The 27035-nt window shown below is 39.6% G+C and overlaps 1 protein-coding gene across 1 annotated transcript in view; it reads right to left on the reverse strand.

Annotated features, from left to right (window-relative positions):
* Positions 1 to 25405, reverse strand: part of LOC145411448 (E3 SUMO-protein ligase PIAS2-like) — a 45008-nt gene extending 19603 nt beyond the window's left edge. Inside the window, exons 1-10 of the mRNA XM_080281489.1 lie at positions 25377 to 25405; positions 22351 to 22517; positions 18429 to 18763; positions 17827 to 17948; positions 16809 to 16910; positions 15040 to 15147; positions 12667 to 12799; positions 10720 to 10954; positions 9606 to 9805; positions 7465 to 7653 (exon numbers count right to left, since the gene is read on the reverse strand). Of these exons, the coding sequence (XP_080137615.1) occupies positions 7465 to 7653; positions 9606 to 9805; positions 10720 to 10954; positions 12667 to 12799; positions 15040 to 15147; positions 16809 to 16910; positions 17827 to 17948; positions 18429 to 18763; positions 22351 to 22514 (1588 nt within the window). The 5' untranslated portion in view covers positions 22515 to 22517; positions 25377 to 25405. The remainder of the gene's footprint in view (positions 1 to 7464; positions 7654 to 9605; positions 9806 to 10719; positions 10955 to 12666; positions 12800 to 15039; positions 15148 to 16808; positions 16911 to 17826; positions 17949 to 18428; positions 18764 to 22350; positions 22518 to 25376) is intronic.
* Positions 25406 to 27035: the final 1630 nt, after the last annotated feature.

A 27035-nucleotide genomic window follows, 5' to 3' on the forward strand; every position in this document is an offset into this window, starting at 1 on the left:
AACACCTCTTGCCTTCATTTTTCACCCGTTTTCATCGATTTATGCATGTTTAGGCTTATTCCTTGATATTTAATTTTTCCGAAAATATGCCGTCCCACACGGTTGTATTATTGATAAGATACCCGCCCATAAGGGGTTAAATTCAATTACAGAAGGAGTTGATCAAGGCTAAATATACCTGTAACCCTTCCAGGACAAACCTTCCCCAGCTGAGTAAAATCATCAAGGGGTACCAAAATAAGAGTAAAACATGGTATCACTGAATTCAAGCTAATATTCCACTCACCTCTAAACTTAATGTAGTATCTTTCTCCAGATACACCAGTGTGATTGCTTAAAAGACTAGTGATTTGTAACTAGATGTATAACATCATTTGATGAAAAGAGGCTTATCTCTCAAGCAAAATTAAGATTAATCCATATCCCAGAATGCAATTTTTCTTAGAAATTTTAACTGAACTTAATTTTTTTTTTTTTTTTTTTTTTTTTTTTTTTGGCAAAGGCTTCAGGGCCTAACCCCAAATCCCAGTAGTCCTTCTTGGGGGCCCAGTAGTCCTCCTACATCTTCACATGTCACCACTTCAGCACTAACACCCACTGTCCATACTGATTACATGCTAGGACTGTCTCATACAGGACTAGTGTACAATCACACTTAAATAATGCATTACAGATTTGCTAATACACTATAATATATTCAGAATGCAATTTTCAAAATTCTCCATATGATGGTAAACTTCTCAAAAATTTCTAATACTTTAACTAGGAATATCTGGGAACACTCCTTAAAAACATCATCCATAAGAGAGACTGCAAAAAAGACCCATATGTGCATGAAACACTACCTTACAAAACTTACTGTAGCCTCTGATTACTGTAGCTTGAACTTGCATTATGTGCTTTAAACTCGGCAAAACTCTGTTCAAACAATTTACCCGACAAGGTAAACACTGTCATCATCCTTAAACTTTTTCCAACTCAAGGGAGGTGTGAGATAAGATCCAAAAACAAGGAAAGGGAAAGTACAAGAATGAGAGAACTATCAACAGCATCACTGTCTGCACTGTTTTAAGTACGGCAAAACCTTGATATAAGGGATTTCAATACACCAGTATTCACTTTTATCGGAATTGAGGAGCTACCAGACTACATTTCTATACAGGTATATCGGAAAAAATCCGATAAAGCCAGAAGCAGTCCAGACTGCCTGACCACTTCAGCTATGTTCACCACAATAAGATATGCAAAAGACATGCTTATTAGTGTACAGTACAATATTATTATATATATTACACCATTTGAATACTGTAGTGAAGGTATAATACAGTACAGTACTGCGGTGGTAGTGAAAACAGTTTAAAAACGGTTGGTGCGATCCAGACTAATGTCCGATATATCATAACAAGTCCAAGTTAGCAGAGGGAAGTCCGGATGTCGCTTTTATCGGAATTTCGCTTTTTTTGGAATGGCTTGGGCCCCAATTAGTCTGTTATAGTGAGGTCTTACTGTGCTGTATTGTTTATAAAGGCTCCAACATGAAAGTATACACTGCCCTTGATAACTTAATAGTGGCTCTCCAAACTGTTTGATCTACAGCAGCCTCCCCATTCAGTTCCTTATCCCTGGAGTCACACTGTATGACCTCATTCCATATCTTTTTTGGCCTTCCTCTCTGAACTCTACCCTCAATGTTTACATCTCTCACCCCAAGCACACAGCAGTCATCCTATATCCTCTCTGCATGCCCAAACCATCGTAATCTACCCCTTCTCATCACATTATTAATATATTTAAATCTCATCCTTCCGCTGAACTCTTCACTTGCAATCCTAACTCCCCAAGGCGTGTCATTCAAGGACACACTACACATCCATCTGATCATTCTCAGTTCTGTATGCATGAACCTACTAATATCCTCTTCCTTTACTGCTCAAATCTTGCTTCTTTACAGCATTACACTTCTAATACATGCTACATACATGGATTCCTTAGAACAGGTGTAGAGCCCTCTCAGTGTCAGGAGAGGTACCAACTCAAATTTCCTTCCAACTACTCCTTAACCTTGCTCCATCCCCACCTCCAGCATATATCATGTACCCCAAATAACAAAACTTTTCACAAATTCAAGAGATTCTCTAGCAAGAACAATCTTTTCTTGTTTCTTCCCTGCAACATGTATTAATAAAAATCCTGGCAAAGATCAAACAATTTACTTACAAATGAAACAAACTGGAAGACTCAAAGTGCCCCATTCACACATTGTGCTAAGCTGAAAATGCATTGTTGCTGGGTGATGCAGCATGTTTTGGCTGACTAGCACTCACACAGCCAGGAACTGTCACCATCAACCACCAAGCAAGACAAAGCTGAATATCATGTCTCAGCACTCATCAAACATTCATTCATTCATTGCCAGACGCCATGTATCCCAAACGGGGTGGCCAAGGGCTTAGAGTTAATCATTTTACAGGGAGGGGCACTAATCCTCCACCAACCCCACTTGACACGAAGGGAGAACGTTATGCCAACAGCATCTGGTGTTCCCAGGCGGTCAACCATCCAAGTACTAACCAGACCCAACGTTGCTTAACTTCGCTGATCGGACAGGAAGAGGTGTACTCAACATTGTATATTTTATGCAATATGGGTCATCATCATTCCAATCTCTATTCTCACTTTAGGATGGGGTGAGAAACGGTCCAGAGAGTAAGAAAAAATCTAAAAGGGTAAAAATAACAAACATCTGTCGAAACGAATGTGGAGTTTTTGAAAAATTAATCAAAATTCTGGACAGCAAACTGCTGGTTACTGGCAATGCCTTCTGAAAGGCAAGCTGCAGCTGAAGAATTAAATGCACATCTGTACTACATTTATAATTAAGTCTAATCTTTTTAAAATGAGGATCTGTAGTGGTTGTTTCAGTTTCAAGAATATTAGATACAACTTATTTTGTTACATAAAAATACCTGTAACTTCTGGTAGAACAGTCTGAAAGAATTACTACATTCAAACCTTAAGAAAAGCTTACTTAATACAGTAATTCTAAGGTTCAGTTACAATAACCACTAAGTAGTGATTTATATTTACACATGGAATACATGCAGACCCCGAGATACGATACCCCTATATGTGATACCCCACATTGGCGATGGGGGTAGAAATGCCACCCTACCCTGCCTAAAGATGGCCGAGCCTCGGTTTAATGATGGATTTTGATTTTTCTTTTCTTTTTTTACTGACTCTGATGATATTTTAGACTGAAATTTTGTGCTTAGATTGATTTATAAACTGTTTTTAGACTTAAATTAATGTGTTTTAGTCACAGGTGGGGTGAACACTGTCATTTTAGGGTACAGTTTACTAAGCTTGCCTTTTTTTTCTTCCAGACTTATATTTGATGATTTTCAGATTTTATTTTTTCGGTTTAGGTGAATTCAAAACTGCTTTTAGGCTTAGTTTAGCTTGTTTTAAGGGTATCTGGGGGTTTAGGTTAGCTAGAAACTTGTTTTTGGGCTCATTTGGGTGGGTTTAGGAGTTGGTTGGGTGGGAAACGTAAGGCTCAAAAACGCATCCCTATACTTTACATGTTAAATCTACCCCCAGATGCGATACTCTGCCTAGCGGTGGGTTATTACTTACCCTATTGCATCGTTAAACCGGGGTATGCCTGTACTGGTAATAATTAAGTAATAGTACAATGCCCAGTAAGACCGGAGAAAAGCACAGATTAACCCCCCTTCCTTCAAATGAGATCCTTAGAAGACCTCCAAGTTTGGCAGCCGAACAAGGTTGCTGCAAGAGACTACAGCTTGTAGTGCAACAGTAAGACTGACCAAGGTAGGCATGGAACACTGCCTTTCTAAATGTATGTATACAAGTCACAGCCTACATAGCAATGCAGGATTTGTAGCACTGTCTTCTTGACTAATTACGTATATTACACCCTGATACAGTAAAACCTAGATATAACGGACTTCAATATACTAAAACTCGTTTTTTTCAGACTCGAGGAGCCAACTGATCTAAATTCTTAAATATATATACTGTCAGGAAAATTCCAATAAAGCCAGAAGCGGTCTGGACTGCCTGACCTCAATCCGGGGCAGCCATAGCATCATCCTTATTTTTCAGGAAAAGTCCACTAAATACAACTTCAGTCCAGATTGGTGACGGCAGGACTCCCCCCATTTTAATGGAGAAAGTACGCTGCATCAGAGTACTGTCCGTGCGGTACAGTGCTGCAGTGGTAGTGAAAACAGTTGATGACGCCGCGGTGAGACTCTGTTGGTGCGATCCGAACTAATGTCTATCAGAAAAAGTCCGAGTTAGCAGGGGGAAGTCCTGATATAGCTTTTATCAGACTTTTGCATTTTTCGGGCCAGCTTGGGCCCCAATTAGTCCGTTATAGTGAGGCTGTACTGTCTTCACTTTTATGTCACTTCAGTGTTTCTAGCACTATCATAATTTGCCTTGGTAATGTAAAGGAGGAAACAAAGGTACAATACAAGGCAAACAGGGAAAACTGCCTTTTTAAAATTTCGTAAGTATGTACAGGAACCTGAATTAGGGTGATGTCATTTTTAGTTCAGTCTTCCTGCTACTAGACATTCATATTAAATCTAGGAGAGGCCTCTCATGGTAAAGTGGTTTAATTAAGCTATATCTAACCCAGAGGTTTAATTAAGGCTATATCTAACCCCTCCTGTTCGAAAAGCCTATCCAAAAGATGAACATAATCATCTGGAGATGGGATGAATAAAACGAGAAAGATGTCCCTGGGGTCAGTAGGTTACGGAATAACCCCTGAAGTCAAGGGGTCATCTAATTCCTCTAGTTCAAGGAGAATAAAGTACCGGTAGTCCAGAAATGGCAAGAATATACTTAAAAAAAAAAAAAAAAAAAGTCACCACATTTAATTATATTAAGTTTTCAATACTAAGAAATTCTTTGTAAGTACTCTATGACATAATACTGAAGAACAATTAGTGTTTTGTTTATTAAATATAAGCATCTTCCACACCAAATACAAAACCCAATGAAAATTAAAAAGGCTGGCTAATATTAATCCCAAATTATCACATAAACAAGCAAATGAGATACACAGGTCATCAGTTCTAATTATATTTATACTGTATACTTTTTTCTTTAGCTTCTTACTTTTCTACAGGGTGTGAAAAAAAAAAAAAAAAAAAAAAAAAAATCAGTGGTCTGATCAGCTTTAAAATGGAGCTTTGTGTTATTAATTCCTTCAACCTGATGACACACTACAAATTCTCATATCCAAAATTTTTAGTTCCATAAGCTGTACAGAAAATCAATTATTTTTAAAAGTAGAATTAGAATGATACCCATGAGATAACCATGGAAATAACAGCCTACAGTACCATGGACAGTAAATTCAATAAACTACCTTGTATTAGTAATATATCATCTGTTTTCCATGTTCACAAATAAACTTTGTCTTCATACAGGCACTGGCTGTATGGGGAAAGATCATATACACACACCATCTTGCATGAAAAAAATATTTTGGAAAGTGGAGGTTTCAGAAAGTGGATGTTTGTATTTAAGAGTTTTTATTGTACTATATTTTCTACTTTAGTCTTGCTTACTCCTGACAACTTTGTTACAGTTTAGAAAAGACTTTCAAATTGAAGTGAAGACTTATGGTAGGACCTTAATTATCCCATTTCAATATGAGAAGCCTTTCCAAAGTTGAAATGAATTGTCTCACAGCAGCAAGAATAAAACATGAAACATGTCATCATACTGCAAGGTTTAATGAGTCTGAACCCTCTTTACAGAAGTGTTAAAAAAAAAAAAAAGTTAAATACTAAGATATCATATTCTAATGCACTGCCAGTAATCAACTTTCAAAAGGATAAATGAGAACTACTGTAGCTTCACACTCTGCAAATACTTTACAAAAAATAAATAAATAAATAAATAAATAAGTAAATAATAATCAATAAAACACAATTACAAATCCAAAGAGGGCAAGCATACAGGGTGGTCCATATACTGCCACTCTAATCTTTGTCTGCTGCCAAGAATATTCAGTCTGTTGGTGTGGGGGAAAAATATATTTTGGTTGCCTCATGGAATTACTATCAACCATGCAATCAATGGACATAAATAAATAAACATACATATACATGTGCATACATACAGAGAGAGAGAGAGAGAGAGAGAGAGAGAGAGAGAGAGTATATATGTACACAGCACAAAAAGGGTTATGGGAAGAAGAAAATGATGCAGGGTAAACAATGGTAATGGTGACTAATGGAAAGGCTGGGTGGGAGAGACACAGGTTAGAGCTTGAATTCTTTTTTGTCTAATGCGTCTCACTATAAAGAACCCATCTGCAGAGTTCTTTGTACCCTGAAATGTTAGAGAAAATAAAGAATTCAAACCACCCCATGTCTCTCTCCCACCCAATCTTTCCATCTGCCACAATGGATCATCTACAATGCTGACTAAGCCAACACAAACAGACTGGATTGCTTACTACAGGACCACCCTCTATTATATCCGCACTAGCCTTAATACAGACAACTGTAGACAAACTAAACAAGGACTTCTACAGACAGGACTGGTACCAGGGCCTGTATTCTCACAAGCTCAGGACACTTGCTGGCACCTTTTTAATTAGCAATTTAACCTGAATATTAAATCTCAGCCCTGTCCTTCATACTATTCACCAGTATGTCTTTTCAGCTCCCAGACAGTGACATTTATTTAGTTAATTCTTGCTACTTCCTAATAATTTTATTCAGCTTTACACTGACTTTTTGAACTGGATTTTTTTTTTTTACTAATTTAATTAATTTTCTTACTATTATTGGTCTCTTTAAGCTGCATAAAACTGTATGGTGGTTGTAGGAATGACAGAAAAATACATCACTGGACTGAAAGGGTTAATACCAAAATACACTGCAAAAATAACATCCATCCATCCATAATTCATCTGGTCCTACACTGCCCCATGAGAAGCGTAGGAGCCCGGGGCTAGGCAAGTTGGTTCTGACATTTCTCAAATAGCATACAGGGGAATATTACTGTCCCATGTGCAGAAATTAACTGATACAGAAGAGATGCTTGGGACTCTCCTTAACCGGTGAGAATACCGACCCAAGCTTAATGCGGCACAACACACTACCATCTAAGACCACCACCATGACCAACAAAACAGTAACAACAACCATTACCACTGTTCTTTCACCTTAAGTTGGCCCAGATTTTTGTCCCATTAGGGTTCCTTTCAAGAAGCTCAGTGAAGAAAGAGACAGTGCTATGGCTATACTTCCTTTCTATAGCACTGCTTCATGACTAGCCTCATATTCTAGTGTTACTCTACTGTTGATACTCAACATTCACGAATGGGAAATAGAAATTTTAGGCCAATTTAATGTGAAAAGAGTATACTACCACACACCAAGCTACTTCTGTTAAACTGCCACCAACCTGAACCATGCGGTGTGGTGTTACCGGCTGCCCCTGTGGACAATGTGGTGGAGGCGGAGGCTTGACCAGTGTTGGGTCGCTTTGCTGGCGGAGGGGCATCATCATCATCATCATCATCACTATCGGTGAGTGTTATGATCTCAGGTTCCGCATTCTTTTTCTTATTGCTCACCTCTGCCACGATGGGAGCTGCCAGCATATTTATTTCAGTTACCATGCTTCACACACACACTAACTTCACCATCACTACCATCATCCTCTCAACTGCTGTTGGCATATTCATCACAATTGCCAAGTTTCATATAAACTATCATTATCACCACCCTCCCAACCCTTAATTGCCAACATATTTGTCTTAATTAACAAATCACACACCCACTATCATATAAATCATTCCAATCCTCAGCTGCCAGCATATTCATCTGTTACCAATCTTCACACACACTACCATCATCATTAATGCAACATTTAGGTCCAGCTAAAAATACTGGGTGAAGAACAATCCCAACAAAAATGAAGAGGAAGCATAAAGTGGGAGAACTGCCATTACATCACAGTGAAATAGATCACACAAGTATACATACATCTCTCAAGCCTTCCGAGTCCTAGTTCCAATTAGCATACATAACCAGCTGCAAACAGAATGGTATAAAATATTCACAGTCCTTGAACTCTTACCTGTAAAAAATCCCACTGATGCCTTATACTACACTCAACAGTAATCTGGCACTCTCACTCCACCATGTTACATCAATATTTACAAAGCTTGTTATATTATTGCTGTCACATACATCATTGTGGTACTTATTTAGATCTGTTGGTAAGATGGATGTGTAATATCAAAATAAGGGACCATTTAAATTGATCTCTCCTCATCACAAAACCGATACACTGCAATCCCATCCTAACCCTCAGCTCTTCCATCATAAACCTAGCCCCCCCAGGGCTTACACTCAGGGACACACTGCACATCAACCTAATCATTGTCATTTCTGTACGTTTGAGCCTGTGGATATCCTCTTCCTTCTACTGTCCAGGTCTTGCTACCATACAACGTTACACTCCTAACACCATGCATACTAACTACTGTACATGTTCAACTGCTACATTTCCCACTCTAGCATTCACATCTCCCATCATTACCACATTCACATTCGCCATACACCAGAAAAACATTTACTATGCTGGGTGGTAACCATATAACCAAATTATGGCACCTGGTGGTTTAGCGGGTAATTAAGGTGCTTCAGTCAGACTGAGCCTGTGCAGGTTTATATCCATGGGGTGATTGGGGTTTACTGTTCACATAATGCCACTCAGGGATGAGTGAGGCTGGTCACTCTCATCTTAAATGTCAGGACCAACTTGCCTAGCCCCAGGATCCCATGCTCCTCATGAGGCAACACAGAATTAGATGATGATGATACTTTTAAGTCTTTGTGCCCCATACAATCTTTCCACTTGAGAGTGTGCTGCTGCTTATGAATCAGTGGCAGCTAGAAGGGAAAAATCAACTTGGTAATGAAACTGAGGAACTTGGTAATGAGCCCTGCTTCAGATCTGGTAACCCTGCGCTCAGTGGCAAAGAACTCAGCCAGTCACTCTCAAACCGAGACACATGCTGGTGTTCATGGTGTGCGCTCAACAGGGTACTCACCTTTCTTATGTCCTCATGGCTGCATCCATGAAGATATTTCTAAAAAAATTTGTCTTCATACAGAAAACGAGTTGTGTTTGATGACGATGTTAGTAATTTCACTGGTTTTTGAAAGTACTGTATATGTACTATTCTCTGCAAAACAAAGGTCAAGGTGAGTGTTTAGTGATGTTCCCCATCACGCTTATGGATCCCTTAACCAAAGGATGAAGAGGTTATTAAACCCAGTGTTTAGGCTGGCCCCTTATTTTGGCCATTTTTTTTGACGTTGAAGAGTCCTCTTATACACCAGCAAATACGGCATTCTTGTTATCTCCGTATTTTGTCTCACAGTAGTTAGAAAAGTTCATGCACAGAAGGGGCTACCTCCATCCTTAACAACAGTCCTCATTTTTTAAAAGGTACTGGTAATAAATATCTAATATTTCCGCACAGGCACAATATATGATACCCAACAAATACTTATACTGTAATCTACACTCACCATCATCTCTGGAGTCATCGTCGTCGTCATCATCATCATCACTATCATCACTCAGGGTCTCCACAGCCACCTCTGATTTCCGCTTCTCCACCTCTGGCTCCTTCTGTTCCTTCTTGGGCATGAGTGGTGTCCAGCTACCATCTTTATGCAGTGTTACATCATTGCAACTTGAGTTCTCTTGTAACACTTCTTGAAAGTATCTAAAGGAAAAATTCATATCTCCATGAAAATCATCATCATCATCATCTCCCTGCTGCCCAACATGATACAGTATGAGTCATAACAGTCAACAGCGGCTAGTGAAATGTTCTGCACAGTCATTCATATTTCACATAATTCATTTTTTTTTTTTTAATGCATGGAAGAAGGAACCAAAGGCCAGAAATGGGATGTCTTGATGCCTTCACATGGTGGCATCAATATACCTAGATTACACAAACATTCCTCAACTGCCTCCTCAACTCAATGCAGTCATTTGAAGGCAGCACTACATCAAGTGAGTGGATGGTAGGTGCTCTCAGCTACCACAAACATCATTAAGAACTCAGTCCATTTCACACACTTTCTTCACTGTCTGCTTTACTGTATTTATCTGATTCACACACACTACCACTCCTAAAAGCATCCTGTTCACTTTTTACCAGACAGTCTCATGTCTTCCTTATCTAATCACTGTTTTATTATAAAATTTTCTTATGGTACTCAGCAAACTTATCCCCTAATAATTTTTGCACTCTACTAGCACTTCTGTAAGCTTTACTTTTCTACAAAGGCACAATTAAAGCCTTCTTTCACTTTCACAATTCCATTCATCCGTGCCTTGCAACATAGTTCCCCCCTCCCCTTCCTCCCCATGATACTGCACCATGTCTGAACATACTGGTACCTCATTGACAACTGCAGCCTACCCATCTTGCAATCTCTTCACAACATTCTTTGCTTCTACATTTGGTACATTCTCAGGCAACATACCGAATTATAAGCAGTAACTGGAAACAAAAATAACTCATCATCCTGACCGGTTTTTCCAACTTAAGGGTCAATATTTTCAAAGGTAACATTTTATCTGGTGTGTACCAACATTGTCTGTGGTCTAACAATACTTCAAACATACCCATCAATAACTAAATAATCGTATAGTGCTGGCTTGTCACAGACGGGGCAGGTCCAGGTGGGTTTCCTTTCATTCATTTGTAGGTAGAGTGAGGCATCAAAACACTGGAGATGGTCACACGTGCTGGCTCGACACGGTAGCATCATGCGCATCTTTCCTAGCGGGCACATCAGGGAACATCGCAGGGATGTGGTGGCTATCTCACAGTCAGCATCCTCTTGTAGTTTCTGTTTAACTGAGATATGAAAATCACAGTCAGCCGTGAAGCTGTAGCTAAAATATTCTTATTAATTAAAGACTCCACTGCACCTATTCCTTAGTTATCATTTATTTCTGTATCTGGGATGTGGTGGCTGCCTTACGGGCAGCATCCCTCTTGTTGTTTCTGTTTACCTGTGAGAATAGAAAAACAATTGTGAGGTAACATTATTACGAATTAAGGAGGCTCTGATTCCTCACAGTGGGTAAACCAAGGTCTGCATCCTCCTTAGTCTCAGCATTATTAAGAGACATGAACACATAGCCAAACTTGGCTATATTATCGATAAAAGTACCCCCGCTAATACCAGTACACCAGTCCTGTATCAGACAGCCCTAGCATGTATTCAATATGGACGGTGGATGTTAGCACCAAACTGGTGACATGTGGAGATGTAGGAGGACTACTGGGCCCCAAAGAGGACTACTGGGACTTGGGAATAGGCCCTGAAGCCTTCGGCCAGAGTCGGACACTAAAAATAAAATAAAAAAATAAATAAATAAAAGAAGAAGAAGTTATGGAGGCTCCCCACTGGGGCTATCCTACATTCTTCATCCCCTTGTAGCTTCTGCTTAAGTATGAGACAAGAAAAATATCGGTTAGTCAAGAGGCTGCATTCTCACTGGATAAGGTCCAAAATTTCTTTCTGCATCCTTTTCCATTCCCGGAAAAGCCTCCTTTTCTCCTTAACTGCAGTTTCTACACTCTCATCCCACAACCAAGTTATGACTTAGGGGCCCCTTGTACATCCACGCACTGTATCAGTAGCTCTCAGGAGATTGTTCTTCAGAGCTCTCCACTCTTCATTATATATGAACGGGTGTACAAAAAAATATCGTTACAGAGGGAACTGATAGATACTTAACGAACACTACGATGGCTGCTGTTTCCAATGGGCTGATACATTTATCCATTCATAATCCAATCCTACATTGCCCCATGAGGAGCATAGGAGCCCGGGGTTAGGCAGTTGGCCCTGACATTTAAGATGCTGTTTCCAAAGGGCTGATACATTCATATCAAAGCATTTATTACCTCAAACACAGGAAATGTCTCTTGTATCCCATGCATAACCAATATTGTTGGATATGCAGGGGTACAAAGTTTCCTAGCCCCCTGCTGTATATATATAATAAAAATAAAAAAAATAATTTGGTTTTATGCCAGGTATCCCCGAAGGGCTAAGGCGTTGCCCCTGGGTAGAGGACTTTTGGACTGGAGTGTGTAGCATCTTATGACCGGATGCCCTTCCTGATGTCTACCAATGACCCTTGGGTGGATTCGATCCTCCGACCCTTCGGTCAGAGCGAAGCGCTCTAACTCACTGAGCCACGGCTGCTGGAATATATATATATATATATATATATATATATATATATATATATATATATACATACACATACCTTATAAACACACACACACGAGAAAATGGAAGCAATAAATAATTAAGGAAATGGAGCTAGAAAGCCTCCCCAGCTGATGATAATATGGCCCTTGAACTATAACAGCATCATTGCCATCCATCTGATCCTCAATCATACTTGTATCACATTTCTGTTCAAACAGAAACTCCTACATTCACACACTAAAGCTGAAGTTGTAGCATACACAGAACCAAACTGATTACCTGCAGACTGAGAAGCCTTAATGTACAATGGATTCACGTATAATAAAAATGAAGTACTTACTAAGTGATCTAGTGAAATCCGCAATTTTTGCTCCTCTGTTTTTTAATCTCTGAAGAAGGTCATCTGATGTCAACTTCTGAACAAGGTAAACTGAAATAACATAGCACCTTCCATACTCTGATGCCCAAGACACCTGAAAAATTAAACAATCATCAACATCCTGAACTTTTTTCTATCATAAGGATGAGGGGGAATAAATTCTATCTATCTATCTTTAGCCACATGCTATAATTCCATTAGGGGTGGCTGTTTGATTGAGTTAATTGTTTTACAGGAAGGAGGCTAACCATTTGCCAATCCACTTGTCGACAAGTAGGGAACATGCACGTGTTGGTTACATGGTTATAACCCAGCATTGTAAATGGTTTCCTGGTTTTCAGGAAACCATTTGGCTTGTCACTCAATGTAATGCCACCTGAAAAGGAAGGAAGAGTAAGAAAGTGTGACAGGAAAGATGGATGAAATGAGAAGGGGGCAGACAAAGTAAATGGGTTCCCAAGATTACACACCATGTGACCACATACAAGTAGAAATGGACATGATAAAATGTTGTTCATCTCCACTCTTGTGATGCTCATGGCTTTATTAAGGAAAGAAGAAAAATATGAACCTTTCTGATGTGTAAATAAAAAGTCACTTACTGTGTGATATGTAAACAAGAAGTCAGTCAGTGTGAGATACGAAGAGAGATAAGGGACACATATTTCTTCCTAATTCTTCCATTTATTACTGATTTTAGCAACTGTCTACATTGCATTCTTTCCTTTAATCTTCTATTTTATGATGGCTTTAGTTATAAGGCACACACTTTTTCTTCCCTTTATCCTGTCTCTTCACTTTTAAGGTCAGGAATATAGTGTTCTTTTTAACTGTTTAATGATATCACAATTTTCCCTCAGCTAAATTACCTCACTTCATACGTTATGTATTCATGTGTTGGTTAATATAGACAGTAATGGATGAAAGGCTACTGACGTATGATATACATTACAAATTTTAGTTCTCCTTATTCGAGCATCATATTCTCTCACCATTGTTCAACACTGTATTAACACCAGTGGTAGATGGGGATGTTCACCATCCACTCACTCGACGTAGTGCTGCTTTGGGAGTCTGTCCTTTCCTCTCTTCCTTTCTTTTCTCTTTCTTTCCTTCATTCTTTCCTCCTCCTTCAGCCTATGAGTGATTTTACTCTCCCTCTTCTGTCTTTCTTTCCTTCATTCTGTCCTCTTCCTTCTGCCTATGGGTGACTCAACACTAAGTGTTGTGCCAAATGGTATCCTGTACACCAAGAAACCATTTACTATGCTGGGTGGTAGCCATATAACCAAATAATGACACCTGGTGTTTTGGTGGGTAATTACAGCTCTCCAATTGGATTATGCCGGTGAAGGTTTAAATCCAAGGAGTGGTTGGGGTTTACTGCTCAAGTAATGCTACTCAGGGATGTGTGAGGCTGGTCACTCTCATCTTAAATGTCAGGACCAACTTACCTAGCCCCGGGCTCCTAGGCTCCTCGTGGAGCTAAGTAGGATTAGATGACGGATGGATGGATGGATGGTACCTGGTGGTTTGGTGTGTAATTAAGGCACTCCAATTGTGCTGAGCCTGTGTAGGTTTATATCCAAGGGATGGCTGAGGTTACTGCTCATGTAATGCCACTCAGGGATGAGAGAGGCTGGTCACTCTCATCTTAAATGTCAGGACCAATTTGCCTTGCCCTGTGTTCCTACGCTCCTCATGGGGAGACACAGGATTGGATGATGGATGGATGGATGGATAGAAACGGGGGACACTTAACCCAGCCAAAAACCCCAGTAATATGGTTACCACCCAGCATAGTAAGTGGTTTCCTGGGTACAGGAAACAATTTGGCTTGTCACTAAGTACAGAGAACAAAAGGCATCCCTACACTGAGTATCAGATAGAGCCAGGGTTCTGGGGGCTTGAATGATGAGTGAATGGAAGCAGGTCATTGGACAGGGCAAATTTAGGCTGTCTGGATGTTGCTACTCCTCACCCTGCCCTAGGATGGGAAAGGAGGTCCGATTGATGATGACAAACTATCAAGGCCATTTTTCCATTATTAACCAAACAAGTTATAAAAATCTTGGAATAGGTTAGTGCTCAGCTAAAATCTCATTAAAAACTGCCAAGGGGAAAGAAAATAAATCATTTTCATCATCCAAACCACTTTTTCCCACATAAGGCAGGGTTCTAAAAGCAAGAAGAGAAGTCGCAAGAAGAGGGACAACTGATCCATAGTATGCCCGGTGAAATAGACCAAATACACATTCATTTACCCAGAATACTGGCTTCACCTAGCAGGCAGTGTAGTATTATACAGTATACTAACCATGAACTGTGGCCCACCTGTATTCTGTTGGTGACTGTGGGAGATATTCGACAGAGGGCAGTCACGTTGACTGGCCGTGACGGCCGCTTTGCATCAACTCCAGGTTTATTGGTGGGAATAGGAGTCTGAAACACAATATAATATGTAAGCTGTGACCATATATTCCATTACAGTGACAAATACAACTTCTATAATAATAATCCATTAAACTCTTAATTAATTAATATTAGCTGAAAATATATCATGCCTGCATAAAACGCAACATTAACTCTCAAGCATCAGTGCTTCCTGTATTTCACTAAGTCGTCATTCTCCAGTTAAGGTGAGTAGAAATAACCAAATTTTACAATAAACAAAACACATTTTAGTTCAGTATTACATTATTCCCTCGATTATCCGATGTAACAGAGAAAATGGCATGTCCAGGTAATGGCTCCGTCCAGGTAACGGACTTCTCCCCTGGCCCCCATTCATACATAACCTAACTTTGAACGCCAGTGTAAAAGGCCACTACAGTACATCGTACAAAACTTGTTCCTTTACTCTACCTGGTCATTATAAAAACATGAAGGAAAATAGCTACACAAGAACAAGTCAGTGGGCACACAAAACATAATGGTAGAATGGAATAAATTCATGGTAAAATAGAATAAAATCATGGTACAGTACGGTAAGCTACAATAAAATCAAAGTCAACAGTCATGATACAACCATCCTGCATCAATCTTACCCAGGATCTCCTGCTTCTCCTGGGTCATCACCACCCTCTTCCTTTTCCCTGATGAAGGGGCCATCATCACACACATTAGGATGAGGCATGCAAGGAATAGCAAAGCCTGAAGCAGGTAGGAAACAACCACAAAAGCCACAATGTGCGCCGCCATAACAACTGTCCGAGAGGAGCTGTCTAAGGTACAGGAGCCGTGCGAGAAATGAGAACAACTGCAGGTCTCTCAAGCAGTCAGTGGGTGAAATACCCAGCCAGAGAGGGCGGTGCAACTCGGCTATTCCCACCCAGCCAGGTGCGAAAATGTTCATGTAGTCATAATTTCCACCCGGACACAAGCATTGTATCCAGATAGTGGGAAAAAATTTTCAATTAATGGTTTAATACAACAAGATCACAGACTACGGATAATGGATGGTTAGGGTAACAGTCGTCCAGGTAATCGAGAAATTACTGTATAAATTTAATACCATCTGTACACCAGGAAACCATTTACTATGCTGGGTGGTAACCATATAACCAAATTTTGGCACCTGGTGGTTTAGAGGGTAATTATGGTGCTCCAATCAGTTTGAGCCAGCGAGGGTTTATATCCAAGGAGTGGTTGGGGTTTATTGCTCATGTGTTGCCACTCACGGATGAGTGAGACTGGTCACTCTCATCTTAAATGTCAGGACCAACTTGCCTAGCCCCAGGTTCCTACGCTCCTCACGGGGCATCATAGGATTGGATGATGGATGGATGGATGGTAGAAAATACACATGTACAGTACATGACCAGATAACTGACTTAAGGATACAAAAATTACAATTTTCTGTAGATATCACACATACATCAAATAGCCCATGCTTAGGAAGTGTTATTGTTTTTTTGTTAATTTAATTCAGTCCTTGTTAAATTAAGGTTCTAGTGCACAGTTAGCAAGTGAATGGTAAACCAATACAAAAACATAAGTCTACAGTACAGTGAGTCAGCAGAGGCTGATGCTCCTCATATATGCATTGCTTTGTTTAAAGGTTTAAATTAAACTTTGAAGTGGACTACTGGTACTGTACTTACAGGCAATGGGCACATTTTTTCATTGATTTTGACAGCAATATTTGGTGGGAAGTTATCATCTTGCTCACAGGTAGTCTCCAGCAAACAAAACCTCATTTGAACCTGAAAAACAAAATCCTATATAAACATCATATGCATCAGCATACAGATGCCCCCTTATTAAGAGTGCAAGATATTGATAAATTCCCATCTAACCGAAGTGGATACAGGCTGGACAAAGCAGTGTCATAAATTGTCAAATGATCTGAACAAATAAAATAAAAATTACAGCACCAACATTTGTTTCTTGATAGTAAGTACCGATATTAGGTACCCTGCACCCACATCCATGCAGGCTACAAAGATTCCATAACATCTCTTCCTACCAGCTTTTCTGAATATGGCACATTAATATTTTTTATGCTATTTGTGTAATATATGACAACATGAATTCTATAAATAACAGTGGAGAATATTACAGTTGATGCAAAATACAGTGATAAGGAGGAGGTGTAGTAAAGCCTCCTAAGCTGACAAAAGTAAAGCACTTGGTGGTATGGTGGTAGACATCAAGAGTCACAGACAGCTAAGTGTTAGTGTTATGGTTTGAGTCCATGAGGAGACTGAGGTTTTTCCACCATCCTCCTAAGCTGACAAAAGTAAAGCACTTGGTGGTATGGTGGTAGACATCAAGAGTCACAGACAGCTAAGTGTTAGTGTTATGGTTTGAGTCCATGAGGAGACTGAGGTTTTTCCACCATCTTTAAATGCTCTTTATTACTCTCCAGTACTTCTAGAACAGGGATAATACTGTATGTGACTGGCCAGTACCATTTTAATTTTGTTAAGTACTGGTTTTTAGACAAAACTGACAAAGAAGTTAGAGATGATGCCATGCCAACAGAATCAAGAACACACAAAGAAATCCTGGCTTTTATCTTATTTATTTATTTATTTATCAATTTATTTTTGGCTTCCTTTAAATGAGCGTACCATATGTTTCCAATGAGACAAATCACAGATGCTACAGCCTACTTACCTGTACACAGTAATCTTGTTTTCCAGGCCGCAAGTCTCTAGAATTAGCAATTTTATTCGCCTGCTGTGGTGTCAAGGAGAATGTAAAAGTGGACTCCTGGTAGCGTCCTGAGCCCTGAGGTGCTAGGTGGAAAGGAAAGATTATTAGAGAAAAATGGCAAAATGTGGACTTGTCAATATATGGTTGCAATACAGGCAGGGACAAAAATCACCTGCTATTCCACTGCACCAACTTCACACTTAGAGTGAATTTGCCACTTTTCTCCTTGATACACAGTTTCAAAGAAAATCTCTATTGGCACAGACATATACCATCCCCTCTCTGCTCAGGCACATTTGCCAGCAGAGGAAAATGAGATGCAAAGAGGTGAAATATCAGATAAACTATTGACCAACTGCGTATAATCTACCAAACTATAACACTCAACAACTAAGCTATAAGACTAAGGCACAACTATAAAAATATCACCACTGTCATCCAAGCCCAAAATCTTGTATTCACAGAGACAGCTTAGTGATCTGTAACTGATACGGTACTCTGTGATACAACATATTTACAAATAATAATGAGTGAGAAGATCAAAAACAAAATAACTTACTAACCTAAGGAAGATGGTTTTAGGAGCTCTGCAAGTATGTCATAAAATGGCAGCTTCTTTAACTTGACATCTGGGTTGATGGGATAGGATGAAGTGTGGCTGTTGCCAGTGAGTGATGGATACCCGACTGCCGAAGCCATTCCTGAACCAGCCACTTGGGAGGAACTGGAGTAGCGGGAGGAAGAAAGTGAGGAATTGACCCCTATGCCTCCCACACTAGCTGATGGAGTGTAGCCAGCTATGGTGCTCAGACCCATAGGGACTTTCTGAGCCGGGAGAATTCCAGCTGGTCCACTGGCTGCTGCTTGCGACCTGTCACCAAACGACATCATCTCTAGTCTAAATAGAGAAAAACACAGGAAACTACACATTAGCTTGTGTTAGTTTCTACTGCTACAGTAGAAAATAGCTTTAAGGTACTATCAAGGAGGACTGGGCTTTTGAATACACAAGACAGATTCAATGCATCCAAAGACTGCTCCTGATGTTTACAAGTAATCAGCTACAGTAACAAACAATGTCAGAACTGACTCAAATAGCTATATAATAACAAAGAGTACAAAAATAGCTGTCCAATCTACTCTGGAAAAACTGACATATCAAAACAGGTCTACTGGCAGCTTGCAGAAAGTATTTCCAGTCCTCAGCACAGTAAAGTTTAGTTAATGAAATTACATCTGATTTGTTATGATTATATTAGAAGCCAGTTACAAGAAAATATAATGCAGTACAATATAATGACAGTCTAATGCAACTGAAGTACCACTGAAAAACATGCTGTTACATTAATACTGTATCATATCGGTACCTGTACTGTATTTTTACCATGCATAATTTTCTAATAATAAGGTATGCTACAACAGGCACATAAATAACAACAAGAATACTGCAAAATGAAAACCCAAAATGTACTTACAGCATCAAGATGATAACCAACAGCAACAGTACTTCAAGAAAACAATACTGTACTACTATTATAAAACAGTATGTTTACAGACTACTACGTACAGCCTAAGTTATATCTACAGTGCAAAGGGTAAATGAAAACAAATTAAGATATCACTTAAACCAGATAGAAAAGACTGCACTTTAGTGCAAGAAGTAATCGGTCATGCAAACAGAGGTATCAGTATTAAAACGAAAAAAGAAACTTACTTCAATGCAGAATCTCTAAAAAAACAGGAAAAAATATAAATCCTATTCTCATTAGATGTGCTGCTGCTCTGAACATATAAAGTCTCCATCACTTAGGATGCCTGGTTCAAAATATATGGAGACCCTTGATCTAATACGAAGAACTGATGCTAGCAATCTGAAAAACCACTGACACATGTCTTTATACCAATTAAATACTGGTACTGTAATTAAAAACCACTGAACAAGGTTTCTCACCTACTGCATAATTTGTGCTCATACTAATACTGCTATATTCTTGACCTACATTCCACTAATTCATTTTGAAAGGCTTTGTACACCCACTAGAACATTATTCAGCACCCATGCAGTGTGATATAACACACATAAAATGATTCCGAATTACCAGCTCAACCAAATGAACACTGTTTCACTTCTATGAATCATTTCAGAGCCCATCACACCCAAAGGTGTTCTATCCTCTACATTTGCACTTATAGATCTTTTCATCAAATATTTTTCCTTCCACCTCATCACATGTATAAACCATCTCAAACTACTTATACATAACATCACCAATGTCTTCAATTCTAAGCTGATCTCTGAGCTGCTCACTCTATCTTCTGTACCTCTGACACTCAGGAAAGCACTACAAATGCATGTTATATTTACTTCACTGAGCCTTCCCTTTCATTCCAAACTTATCATATTTCCCAATTATTCCAATATACAAAGATATGCATAAAAAGCAGATTTGCAGAAACTGAAAATTTACTATGACTGATAACATAATTATGAAATCTATTGCATTTTAAAAACTGGAACAAACTTTCAGTACATGTTTATAAGATCAGCATCACCTCAGTTTTATCCATCTATCCATCATCCAATCTTCTGTTGCCAACTGTGAAGCGTAGGAGCCCGGGGCTAGGCAAGTTGGTCCTGACATTTAAGATAAGAGTGACCAGCCTCACTCATCCCTGAGTGGCATTACATAAGCAATAAACCCCAACCACCCCTTGGATATAAACCTGCACAGGCTCAATATGACTGAAGCACCTTAATTACCCACTACACCACCAGACACCAAAATTTGGTTATTTGGTTACCACCTAGAATAGTAAATGGTTTTCTGGTGAATGTGAATGTGGTAATGATGGGAGATCTGAATGCTAGAGTGGGAAATGTAGCACATGAACATGTAGTTGGTATGCATGGTGTGCCTGGAAGAAATGAAAATTGGGAACGAAAGATAGGGATGTGTGTTGAGCTGGATGAATGTTGTGAGGAGAAGTGCATGATAAGAGATTTTGGCACCCCTTTTTAATGTGGCAGCGTCCAGATTGACTCAATCGGATATGTTAATGTGAAGCTACAGAACGTGGTGTTTTGGGCATATCCGATAGAGCCAGGATTCCGAGGTCTTGAATGATGAGTAAATGGAAGCGTGGCCCATTGGACTGGGCAAATTTGGGCTGTCTGGACATTGCTGTTCCTCACCCTGCCCTCCGGTAGGAAAGGAGGTCTGGATGATGATGATGATGATAATGTAACATTTTTAAATCTAGCCAGCTGGTGGCCAGGATGAATCACACAATTTATTTTAGTCAATCACCAGCTGTCTGACAACCTAGTTTCACCATGAGCTCTGAGCAACAGGAACCCTCCCAAACCTATTCTTATTTTTCAGGAATATGAGGCAGAGAACTAAGGTAAGGTTGGAATGAACTGACCAGAGTTTAGGTTAGGTTAATGCCTAAATTTGCTTGAAATTTACTTGGTTCGAGATAGGGGGCACATCTCAAAAGCTGGTCATTTTCAATGGGCATGAAATCAAACAAATCATATAAAAAACATGGGGGCAGAAAACATTCATCAGCAAGGTGAGTACCATATGGGTTGAAATAAGAAAATTACCCTACTGTGTCTTGCTACTAGTGATGTGGCTTTGTTTAAATGGAAGAATCACACCCAAATATAGACAGCTGTTTACTGAGGAGATATAACAGGTCTGACTGCATGTGGACCCTCTTCAGACCTAACTTGAACTGGATGGTCCTAGTTGGCCCAAAGCTGACCCACATGGACTGAATCTGATGTACCTCCCCATGAACAAAAAAAACTTTTCTAAATATGGGTATCACTCTCCCATCATGAACTGGGGCTTACTACTCACAAAAATGCTACTCACTCTTGTGTCAATTTTCTGGACTAAGTAGCCTAGCCCACAGGCTTTTTGCATCTTATAAGGCAAATAAAGAATTGGGTACTGAATGGATAGTAATTAATACCAAGCTTGGCTAAATAAAAAATATAAAGAAAACCAATAGAAATATCAAACTCCAGACATCATAAAAGAACCACATGGAAAACGATCAATTTCAATCAGCAATCCTTTACAGCGATACTGTACAGGAATAATCTCTACTGACATAAAAAGTGTGGTGGTACTAGGCTCAAGTAAAAATACCCAACTTAAATCATAATACCCAAACTTTGACCAAAACAGGAGACTGCACTGATTAAATTCTAAGCATTCCAGACTGAGGGTGCTCTAGCATTTGATCTGTAGAACTGTTAACTAAACTAACATACAAGTACAGCTGGGAAATCTATCTAAAGTTAATGACCCGTTAAAAATTTTAGATGCATCAGGAAGAAGCCGAAAAATATAAAAAGGGAGCAGCTGAATATGGCATTCCCATTAGTAATATCAATACAGTATGACCCAAAAGTACCAAGCAGTGTATCACAACACCCAAATGTAGGACCAAGGATGCAACAGCACTTACTGGATGCTCTTGTATAGCTCTTTTATCTTCGCCTGTATGGCAGGATTACGTAACCTAACTATTTCTATAGCTCGACTCTGAAGCTCGTTCTTGCGACCTGTTTTATTTTTGCCAGCGTAACCAAGGAGCATCTGAAGTTCAGATACCCGAAAGGTCATCACCATTCTCTGTAAAATAATTAGGTATAAATACATGAAAATAACAACATATAAAACTGCAGTAAACCCTTGATATAACGAATCCTGGTATGGAAAATTTTGGATATAGCAAACAGCCAAACAGCAACCGAAATTCCACTGGATTTTGCGAACAAAGGTCACTAAATGCGGGGGAAGTTCGAGAATCAGCCCACGGTGGCAACAGCATCCCTTCCTGGCACAGCAAGTGTACTGTAACAGTACTACATTACATATACTGTATTCATAGTAAAGGTATTGTATTTATATGTACCACTTCATACAGTACAGTATTCTATTTACATGTACAACTTCATTAACCACTGAATTCTCCACGTAAAACTTCATAGAGTTAGTTTAGGTTATGTTTGAGCACACAGGAGCGAACACCTCCCCTTATATAGTGAACTGAGTTCGGTAATCCCTTGGAAATACTGAACCCCTCGTATACAGTGAACTTTCGAATATAGCGACCCACCCCTCCCCTCAATTAGTTTGTTATATCGAGAGTTTACTGCACCACATTCAATATTTTTTTAATCCATTCATGCCAATAAAAGTCATCACCATTCTCCATACACAAACAAATACATACCGGTAAACAATAGAAAATAAATACACAAAAAGGTATTCCATCCATCCATCCGATCCTGTGTTGCCCCACGAAGAGCATAGGAGTCTGGAGCTAGGCTGGTTGGTCCTGGCGGTATTACTTTAGAAGTAACCAACGTTACCAATTTTCATTATATTACGTCCCTGAACTATTCTAACTAAGACTTACCCTTTAAGCCTAGTTTCAGGTGGGGGAACAAATTTTGTAAGGATAGTGATATAGTGACTTAGGTTAGGCTGTCGCTCAGTAACGGATGAATGTTGCGCCATATTGGCTGGTGCAGGCGTGTGCATTCGGTCTATGTCAGGCTCTAGATCAGGCCTAGGTTAGGTTAGGTTAGGTTAGTTTGGGTTAGTTTAATGCAAAATAGTGTATTTTTAATTAATCTTGACCTTGATTTCGGAGGAAAAACCCAGTTTTGGAAATCTTACTCAAAATTCCAAATGGGGGATTTTCCCCCAAAAATGAGGGTCAAAACTAATTAAAGCACAGTATTTTGCATTGGAAACCATAAAAAAAATAATAAAAGAAAACGTTGGTTACTTCTAAAAATTTACCGTCCTGGCATTTAAGATGAGAGTGACCAGCCTCACTCATCCCAGAGTGGCATTATGTGAACAATAAAACAACAACTACCCCTTGCATTTAAACCTGCACTGGCTCAATCTGACTGGAGCACCTTAATTACCCACTAAACCACCAGGCACCATAATTTGGCTAAATGGTTACCACCCAGCGAAGTAAATGGTTTCCTGGTGTACAGGAATCCATTTAGCTTGTCACTCAGTGTAGCATCACTCAAAACAAAAAATTTTTTTAATCCAATCACTCCATGATACACGTGTTATTCTATGTACATTCAGCCAGTATTATTCACCTTTGGAGAAAGTGAAGGAGTTTGATATACATGCAGACATACATAAAAATGACACTATGCTTCCTCTCAAGAAATCCCTGTATTGGGGTTGCCCGTGGTATAGCTGATCTATATATCTATCTATTGCCAGATGCCATAATCCCATAAGGGGTGGCCATTTGGCTTTGAGTTATTTGTTTTACAGGGAGGGGCACTAACTCTCCACCAACCCACTTTTTGACATATAGGGAGCACGTATGGTTTGGTTATATGGTTACCACCCAGTGTTGTAAATGGTTTCTTGGCTTACAGGAAACCATTTGGCTTGTCACTCAATGTAAAGCCACCTGTAAAGGAAAGAAAAGCAATAAGAAGTGACAGGAAAGATGGAAGAAATATGAAGAGAGTAGGGCAGGCACAGAAAAAGAATGATACAGGATAAGGAAGAAGTATAGCTGATGCTTTCTACAATTTGGAAACTAAGTTAAACCTTGTGAAAAAAACCCAGCTAATTACTTCCCAACAACTGCTGGAAGATGTTGGGTATAATGACACTTGAGATGCATATTCAGATTTGTAACAATGCCAGTCACTCAGAAGAATGGTCACTGAGTGACTGTACTTGTGGTTAATAGTTATAACTATGTGGCTAGTTACCAAGTTTGTACAGTAGGTTAGCCACACTTCACTCTCATGGTAGTACAGGCCTGGCCAATGGCAGCATTTCATGTACAACCCAGGAGAGGCTACTATGTATCCTATGATGGTAGCCTATCATGAAACTAGTTGTATTACACCACTTGTGAGTCTAAAATCAATGATCACAGAAACACTAGGCTATAAAACACATCTAATGTTATAGTTACACAATGATTCTTTCTGAGACCACGAGATAACTTGAAAAAAGAAAAAAACGCAAAATAAGTCCTTTAACTGTCTCCACGTCTTACCTGTGGCCCATATCAATTTTCCTAATTCCCATGGTGCCCATCCACACGCTTCTGATGCCATACTAAACAACCCAAGAGCTCTTTCTCAACTACTGGCAAGTACTGAATTCACGATACAATACTCGACCCGGTTGTTTTATTTCTGTAATGCTGACACCCGTTCCTAAGTACACCCACTTAACTATCCCCTTCTCTTTTCCTGTCGCTTTAATAATAGCGATTCGAGCTTAGTTTTTCTTTTTAAACCTTGGTTCATATGAAACCTCTCATATGATGCCATGAACACTGACATAGGGTAAGTTGCTTTCCACCAGCATCGGCTCTCCTAATTAACACTTCCCTGATTCAGATTACGAAAGTACAAATGAAAAGCCTAGTAGGCACATTTGCAGACAATGAACTACAGCAACTATCGTAAATGTAAGTGTTACCCGCAACTGGTCCTCCGTTTCTGCTGCCATGTTTGTTTAGGTTTGGTTTGAAAACCCCAGCAGACCACAAGGAATCCACATGGTCTATTTAACTAATATTATCATAGAATATCCGTCAACACCGTAGAATAATTTTCAAAACAATAAAATGAACAAAATTTGAAAATACTGATTGAGAAATAGAGTAACATCTTGATTGTTAGATAGTGGTTAAAGTGCGCGCGAAATTCGTAGTCAGTGGAAGTTTCGAGCAAAAATCTATCTGTCTATTGCCAGAGCCTTAATCCCGTGAGGAGTGGCCACAAACAAATCGCCTCGATGTCGCCCTGTACCCCGCCATTTCACTGCTCTCCCCTTGGCTCACACACCACTTTCTAATATACCTCATCACTCCATCCCTTCATCGGCCTCCCCCTTCCTCTCCCTCCTTCCACTTCGGTCACATATACTCTCCTCGTTAGTCTTTAGATCTCCATCCTCTCTACATAGCCAAGCCAACTCAATATATTTCTCCAAACGCTTTCTGTCACAACGACATCCACACCACAACGCTGCTTCACTTCTTCATTTTCAGTCCGTCGTTCCATGTAACTTCAAATGTTCCTCTCAAATAACTCATTTCTACTGCTCTCACTCTTTACTTGTGTCCTTCCAACAAGGTCCAAGCTTCACTTCCATTCATTAGAGCTGGTATCACAATACCATCATGCATCGACTTTTTTACTTCCATGCTCAATTCTCTGTTTCTTATCACTGCTCTCAAAGAACCAGCCACCTCTCTTCCTGACGGTACCCATTCAAGCACTTCATCCTCCAAACTTCCATCCTTACTCATCACACTACCCAAGTACTTAAATGCAATCACTTTTTCCATTTCTTCACCATCCAACCTCACTGAACATTCAGTGACTTCATTTCTCTCGACCACAACTTTACTCTTCCCTACATTCACTTTTAGATTCTGTTTCTTACACACTCTTCCAAACACAATCGCCAAGCCTTGTAGCCTTCCTTCGTCTTCACTTAACAGTACAGTACAGTATTATCAGCAAACAACAACAAAAGGAGTTTCCAAACGCTGTCCTCTCTCATTAGGGCTGCTCCAGCATCCACTGCTCAACCTTGCATCTCTTTTATAACCCCATCCATGTACAGGCTGGACAACCATGGAGACATGACACATGTCTGTTTTGGTCCAACATTCAGACAGAAAAATTCACTCAGTTCATTATTCACATGCACTGTAGCCTTAGCACCCTCATACATGCTCTTCACGGCATTCAACAACTTCCCGTTTACACTTAGTATTTTCCACATTGCTTGTATATCCACTCTGTCATATGTTTTCTTCAGATCCATGAAAGCAGTATATAGTTTCTTTCTCTTCTCTAGAAACTTTTCCACTATTTCTTTGTAGAGGGGAATAGTTATACCTGACTTCCAATCCTCTGGGAGTCTACCTTCCTCCCAGGGCAATCTGCACATCTTTCATATCCATTCTAGTATTAGCCCTCCCCCATGCTTCAGCACTTCACCACACACTCCATCAATTCCTGGGGCTTTCCCCATTTTCACTTTCTTCATTGCTTCCACTAAATCCATCCTACTGATCCCTTCTTACTTTCTCATCATCATCCCTCTCCCAGCCATTCTCCAGCC

Source organism: Coenobita brevimanus, chromosome 89 (genome assembly GCF_032717465.1).
Source record: "Coenobita brevimanus isolate Jiangsu-jjx chromosome 89, ASM3271746v2, whole genome shotgun sequence".
NCBI classification, from domain to species: domain Eukaryota; kingdom Metazoa; phylum Arthropoda; class Malacostraca; order Decapoda; family Coenobitidae; genus Coenobita; species Coenobita brevimanus.